The 7063-nt window shown below is 46.3% G+C and overlaps 1 protein-coding gene across 1 annotated transcript in view; it reads right to left on the bottom strand.

The window, feature by feature from the left end:
* Positions 1 to 7057, bottom strand: part of LOC116377145 (zinc fingers and homeoboxes protein 1-like) — a 12320-nt gene extending 5263 nt beyond the window's left edge. The window contains exons 1-6 of the mRNA XM_031838711.1: positions 6700 to 7057; positions 4897 to 5511; positions 3707 to 3833; positions 1521 to 2747; positions 880 to 1011; positions 214 to 708 (exon numbers count right to left, since the gene is read on the bottom strand). Of these exons, the coding sequence (XP_031694571.1) occupies positions 217 to 708; positions 880 to 1011; positions 1521 to 2747; positions 3707 to 3833; positions 4897 to 5511; positions 6700 to 7052 (2946 nt within the window). The 5' untranslated portion in view covers positions 7053 to 7057 and the 3' untranslated portion in view covers positions 214 to 216. The remainder of the gene's footprint in view (positions 1 to 213; positions 709 to 879; positions 1012 to 1520; positions 2748 to 3706; positions 3834 to 4896; positions 5512 to 6699) is intronic.
* Between the last annotated feature and the right edge of the window lie 6 nt (positions 7058 to 7063).

The raw sequence follows: 7063 nt of genomic DNA on the forward strand, positions 1-7063 counted from the left end.
AAAAAAGTCACAGTATAGCATGTCGTAAAAAGTCATGAAAAAAGTCAGTATAGTATGTCATCATAGAATATATTTAAAAAGCCATTATAAAAGTCAAAGTATAGTATTCGTAGGGATTCTTGCTTCACAGTTGTTTTCATAACAAGGTGTCGATGACATCACATTCTTTGCTACATCACCAGTTTATATCTGTGTTTAGTGAAACAGACTCACCTCTCATGTCTGCTCCTCTGCCTGGGGCTGTGATTGGCTGACACCTTTAGACTCCTCCTTGATCGCTTCACCTTCATCCTTCACCTCGGCTTCCTCCTCCTCCTCCTTCTTCTCCTCCTCCTCCTCCTCTTCCTCATTGCAGTCGTCATCAGTGGCTTCTTCTCCTTGTTCTTTCACCTCCATCTCTCCTTCGCTGTCTGCACATTCTGCTTCAGCCTCCTCCTCCTCCTCCTCCTCTTCTTCTTCCTCCTCTTCTTCTTCCTCCTCCTCCTCCTCCTCCTCCTCCTCTTCGTCCTCCTCCTCTTCCTCTTCCTCTCCCTCCTCGTCGCTGAAGGGCTCCCTGCCCTCCACCACATTCCTGGCAGTCTCGGAGAACCAGTCCCTCACCTGCTCGTAGCTCATGCTGGACTTCGTCACCAGGTCGTCCAGGTCTTTCTCACTCAGGGCTCGGTGTTTGAGGTAGTAGTCCTTCAGGAACGACTTACCGGACTTCACCTGCAGGACGGAGACGTGAAAAACAAACTTTACATCTAAAAGTACCAACATTTTGACTTAGATTGTCTAAAGTCAGCTGACATTCAGGGAAATATGTTGTCTTATGAGGAGCTACTTCAAAAGTATGCATTAGTTTCAGCCAGGTGTACCTAATAAACTGGACACACAAACCTTGATCGGGGTGGCGCCCCCCTGTGGCGAGCGTTTGCAGGGATACGGCCGGCGCGTCCTCCTGGACCAACCGCGGAAACGCTTCCTGGACTTCTTCTGGGTCTTAACTCCGCCGTTCAGCGCCTCGTCCACCTTAAACACAAATGTATTTATTTTTTTTTACAGTAGAGTCCAAGTAAAAGTTCTCCCAAGAAGTACAAATATAATTGGATCTCTAGGAGGAGTTCGTTAAAGTAAGGACGCCTTGAAATGGTCAGAAAAACGATCAGAAAATTAAAAATGCCAACTTCCTGTTTGGTTTAGGGCATACTTCCGAGAGGATTATTTGTATGTCCAATCCCGTTACACATACCTACCAAATTTCATACATCTAGGTGAAACCCAATGTAGGGGCTACTCAAAAGGGGGCGCTATCAAGCCAACATATCACATTCAGACTGCAATTTTCGCCATCTTTGCCTTGCGTGCCAAATTTCAAAATCTTACCAGTATCCCAAGCACATCCTTTTTGAGCTGAAACGCATACAACAATAATAATAATAATATTAATATTTTTTTTTTAAAACAGAAGGACCTAAAAAATAAATAAGAGAAGTGTCTACTGCATGTGTTTTTAATAAAAAAAATAAAAAAACACTGACCTTCCCACTCTGGTAGAGGTAGTACCACTTCAGGTTGCTGTTCTTGCAGGCGTAGCGCGTGTCTCCGAACCAGTTGACGATGTACGTCCTCGGCAGACCGCTGTCCTCCGCCATCTGGTCGTACTCCTCCGACGTGGGCCACTGTGTGCGGACGAAGGCCTTCTTCAGGATGTGGAGCTGCTCCGGCGTCTTCTTCACCAACTTCCTGCTGGAGGGCGGCGTGGACGAAGCCCCGGCTGCCGGCTTCCCCTCCTCGTCGTCGTCTTCTTCCTCCTCCTCCTCTTCCTCCTTCGAGGGCATTTTCCGCCTCTCGGTGAACCAGGCGTCCACCTCGCGCCGCGTCAGCTTCGTCGCCGTGCGCAGCCGGCTCAGCTCCTCGTCCGGGGGTGTGTCCAATGTCTGGAAGCTGGCCTCCAAGATGAGCAGCTGCTCCGGGGTCTTCTCCTTGAACTTCTGCGGCGTGAAGTCGGGGAAGGCGTGGCGGAATTTGACCCGCGGGTCGCTGGCGGAACCGGACGGAGGGGCATTGGCGGAACCGGACGGAGGGGCGTTGGCGGAAGTCGGCGAGCAATCGCCGGCGTCGTCGCTGGAGTCGATGACGATGGTGGCGGCAGCGCCGGCGTTGTTGTTGTCGCTGTTGTTGCTGTCGTTAAGGCTGCCGCCACCGCTGCTCCTCCCTCCTCGTCCTCCTCCTCCCGGCGCTTTGGCGGGCGGGGCTTCACTCAGCAGGACACCGTGGTGATCCTTGGAGTTCCTTTGGTTGTACCGCGTGTCGCTGAACCACTTCTTTATCGCTCGCTTGGAGAGTTTGGTGACCTGCATGAGTCGCGATATCTCCGCCTCGGTGGCGAACTGCCGGCGGCCGTAGCTTGCCTTCAGCTCCGCCAGCTGCTCCTTCGACTTCTTCGGTTTGGCCCCCGCCGAAGAAGCGTCCAGAGCACCGGCCGACATTTCCGTCTTCGATTCCGTCGCGGACGGTTCGGCGGCTTTGGGCTGATTGCCGGGGACGCCCGTGACCGTCAGGGTGATCGGGGAGGCCACCGGCACGGCGCTTCCATTGCCGGAGACCTGCGTGAGGACGAGTCCCGACTGGCCGACGATCTGGCAGGTCTGGAAGATGGACTGCAGGCCGTTAGCGGCAGCGGCGATGTTGGCGGGGATGACGGTGATGGTTTGAGGGACGGTCTGCACGGTGCCGTTGAACTTCTTCCTCCTCGCCTCCTCCACCTGCAGAGACAAGAGTACGAGACTCTGATACATGATACTGACTTTAGCACATTAGCACGAGCAGAAGTTGAATATTCTTCCTGGTGTGAAGTCAAACACACATGGCCACAACAAACACAGCTCATCTCATCAGATTAACAATCAAGTACTGAATAATAAATCACAATTCCTCACGAATTCCTAGCAAACTTATTTCTTCCTTTATCCAAAATAAATATGAATTCTTAATAATAATTGTCCAAATTACCTAAATTTATATTTATCCATCCTGCGCTTTCACACGTTTAATTTCAAGAAAGAATCTCTGCTTCAGGGGATTTCTACTTTCCCCATTTGTTACATTATGTTTCTTATAAAATAAATCATAATTTACAATTATAATTATGGTTCCTTAAAAGTTTGGAGATGCTGTTGTCGTCTTTGGCGATCGTGTCACCAGCACATTAAGCACAAAGCTGGTGAGAAAGACGAGCTGCGCTGGTTTATTACTGGAAAACAAACTGCTGTTGTGATGAACAACAAATGTAAAATACATAAATAAAAATGGGAACAATTGATTGTGTAATAAAGTGACGGCTGCAGATCGAAACCAAATATTAATATTAATAATAATGTTTTTGTGAATGGAGTCTGGTGTCTTTAAAGAGATTATAGCTCCCCATCAGAAAGGGTAAAGATAAATAGGTGAAAACATAGCGTACACTGACACTGATTATTTTAGGAGTGTTAGAATCCGCCCACTATGGAGAAGTTACCTCATACAAACACAGTTCAAAACATCTCAACTAACCCTTTAGGATTTCCTCCTCTTGGACTTCCTTTCTCCAAACTGAGGCCTAAATCATGTACTTAGCTAACATGTAAAAGAAGGTAAAAGGCATGAGGAAGAGTTCTGGACCCTTTGCAACCCTTAAAAATGTGAGTGATTCATTTAGACCCGGGTGTGGATGACCACCGACCTCCTCCGGCGTCCAGCTGACTCCGTGTTTCAGCCTCTGAGCAGAAAACCAGACTTTGATCTGCTCCTCGCTGAACTTCGTCTGTGAAGACAAACCCATGATCTCTGACACCGACGGGTACGGAAACCTGAGACACACAAAAAAAAACAACTTTATTTATAACATAAAGTCTCTGCAGTCGACATGAGATGATATCTTACGTAACAACAAGACTTGTGTACTGATAAGATTAGATAAAATAGAACTTTATTAATCCCGAAGGAAATTATTGTGCAAGAGTTTGATGAAAGATTACAGTAGAATAAAAATATGTTTTAGTTAAATTAAACATATCAACCTAAAGGGACAAAAAGATATCATGCGTGACAAAGAGACAAAAAAAAAGCATCAAATAATCTCATTTGAGAAACATTTCCAGCTATTCTTTAGCATTATTTTATTGACAAAATGATTAAAATGATAATTCCCTTATTAATTATCAATAGTTGCCAGTTTATTTTCTGTAATTGTTTCAGTGGGGAGACGGACTTCAACATTTTGTTTCGGTCTTTTCATGGGATTTGTTCCAAATAAAAATAAAAATACTAAAACCCGCCGGTGGGATTGAAAAGCATGTTTGTTTTTTAACACTAGCCAAAAGTACACCGTTCATTTCAGCCAGAAGCTGCAAAAAACATCATTATCATCAGATTTTCATCTTTCCGACGGTCTTTGAACACATTCTGAGCGAAGAACGCTTCCTTCAGAAAAAGCAACTAAACAGAAGCTAAAATGATGATATTTCATCTAAAACATTTTATTCTACATTTAAAATCTCACCACGAATAAACCGTTTAAAGTAACCAGATCCTGCAAAAAGCGTTTAATTCTGAGCTCCTCAACATGATTGATTCATCTGAGACCAACAGTCACATCACAGAAACTCTGAACACAGAGCAGAGAGGAGAGGCTGGAAGTAGAGGATGTAAAGATGTGAATGTTCAATATATATTTATGTTTTATGATTTATGTCATTATAACGGTTATTTTGCACAAAAGACATGTTTGAGTTCTCTCTACTAGTCATGATTGTTCTGCAGAATTGCAAAAACACCCTAAATTTGCTTCCGAGGGTGAAGAAGCTACTTGCATCATAGAGTGGATTATTTTAACACTAAATGCTGACTGACAGTCACGTGACCAGCGGTTACCTGTTGTAGGCGCTGACCAGCAGGACGTTGTTGTCCATGGCCGTGTTGTATGTCGGGATGCTGCTGATGGGGATGAGGAGCTGCGTCTGCGTCTGACTGCAGTTCTGCTGGTTCTGCAGCGCCGACAGCACCTGAGCCAGCGTCCCGGGGGGCAACACGCCGCCGCCGGAGCCCCCTTTGAACTGCAGCAGGTTGGAGCTGCTGACCACGATGCTCTGCGGGACGGCGTGGAGCTGCAGCGGCGTGGAGACGGGAATGAGGCGCGGCGTGACGGCAGCGGCCATCGGGGCGGGAGACAGCGCGGGCGGCTCCTCGTCGTCCTCATCGCTCTCCACCTTGATGACGTCGTCGACGGCCATCTTGTGCATGGCGGCGAACTTCTTGGGCTCCGCCCGGCTCCTGATCCTCATGATGGGCGTCTTGCTGAGGGCGATGCTCTTGCGGGACGTCTCCTCCGCTCCCTCGTCGTCCTCCACTTTGACGAAGCTGCCGTCGAAGGTGAGGTCATTGATTGTCTGCTGGAAGACGGTCTCGTTGTGCCGCTTCACCATCGTGCGGGTGAAGTTGTCCTCGCCCGGGTGGAGGCGAGCGTTGTGGGCCAGCAGGGTGTCGTAGCTGGACGGGAAGAAACCAGTCAATACTTCTTTAATCAGACAAACTTTAGGGTACAAAAACAGACTCATTTCATCCAGTAAAACTGGGTTTAAAATGAAATAAATAAAGGTTTTAAATAAAGTAGAGCTAAAACTAATCTAGTTAGTTTAATCTAATCTAACTAATTTAGCAAATCCAAGTTTAAACCAAAATTAAAGAGTTTAATCAACGTGATGCTGGCTTACTCAAATTAAAAAAAACTTACGTTCAGCTACTTAGCTTAGCATTACTCATGAAGCTCTAATGTTTCCTCCTTTTAGAAAAAGTTGGCAGAACAAATAATAGAAAGATTTTAAAAAATGAACAGCAAACCTCCTCAAGTGTAAGTTTAAAGTTAATACTGGATCACAGTTTAAGTTCGAGTGAGTAAAAACTAAACTGATGTTTAAAGAGAAGTTCAAATTAAATATTTCTTAATTTTAAGCTATTTTTAAAGTTTTGGTGCAACATGATTTAAACTTAAACTGTGATTTTATCTGCTGAAATAACTTTTTTCTATACGTAATATATGATTTGTGTTGTTGGTTATTGCTGCTATAAATCCTTCTGTGTCTTTTTAACACATTTGTATTTTTGGAAGATGCTGGTTTGTGAGGTTGACTGTTGTCTGTGTCTCGCGCGCCGCCTCACGTCCGCTGCCACTTGTGGACGTTTTAGCTAGCTTAGCTACGGTTAGCTTAGGATGCTGCTGGTGTTTGTTGTCGTTAAGTAAGCTAGCTGAGAAGTGTGTGTGTGTGTGTGTGTGTGTGTGTGTGTGTGTGAGTGTGTCAGTGTGTCTGTGTGTGTGTGTATGAGTCTGTGTGTGTGTGTGTGTGTGTGTGTGTGTGTGTGTGTGTGTGTGCGCGCGCTCCTGTTTGGATGTTAGCTTTAAGGGACAAGTAAAATATTTTAACTGGACATGAAAACAATGAAATCCTCTCATTTGTGAAGCTGAAAATAACAAAGGAAAATTTTTCTACATTTTTTTGGGGGAAATTCACTCATTTGAGAGTTTGGATATAGTGGCGTCTACTCTCCGCTAGTATAACAAGTATTAAACACTAGTATACAAAGTATTAAACACTAGTATACAAAGTATTAAACACTAGTATACAAAGTATTAAACCCAAGTATACAAAGTATTAAACCCAAGTATACAAAGTGTTGTACCTCTTAGTGTGGTAGTCACACTCCATGCAGACGTACGAGGTGTTGGTGACGACATCCGGATGCTCCGCGTCCACGTGCATGGTGAACAGGTTCAGCTCCGACGTCTGGAAGCTGCAGTACTTGCACTCGTAGCCTCCCTCTGCCATGTTGGAGTCCAGGTAGTGGTCCGACACCAATGACCGGTGGTCCGCGTCCTCGCCCGGCTCCACCGGCGGACCGCCGGCGAACTCGGAGACGCTAACGTCCTCCGGGTTGGCCGGGTCGGCGGTGACGTCCTCCATCTCCTGGTCCGAGTCCACGGCTTCTCGGGGGGGGACCATGCACGGGGTGGTGGACTTCCTCCTGCTCGCCATCCTGAGGGTTT

The sequence above is a fragment of the Anarrhichthys ocellatus genome, unplaced genomic scaffold, assembly GCF_004355925.1.
Source record: "Anarrhichthys ocellatus isolate YVR2014 unplaced genomic scaffold, GSC_Weel_1.0 scaffold945, whole genome shotgun sequence".
In the NCBI taxonomy this organism is placed as follows: Eukaryota; Metazoa; Chordata; class Actinopteri; order Perciformes; family Anarhichadidae; genus Anarrhichthys; species Anarrhichthys ocellatus.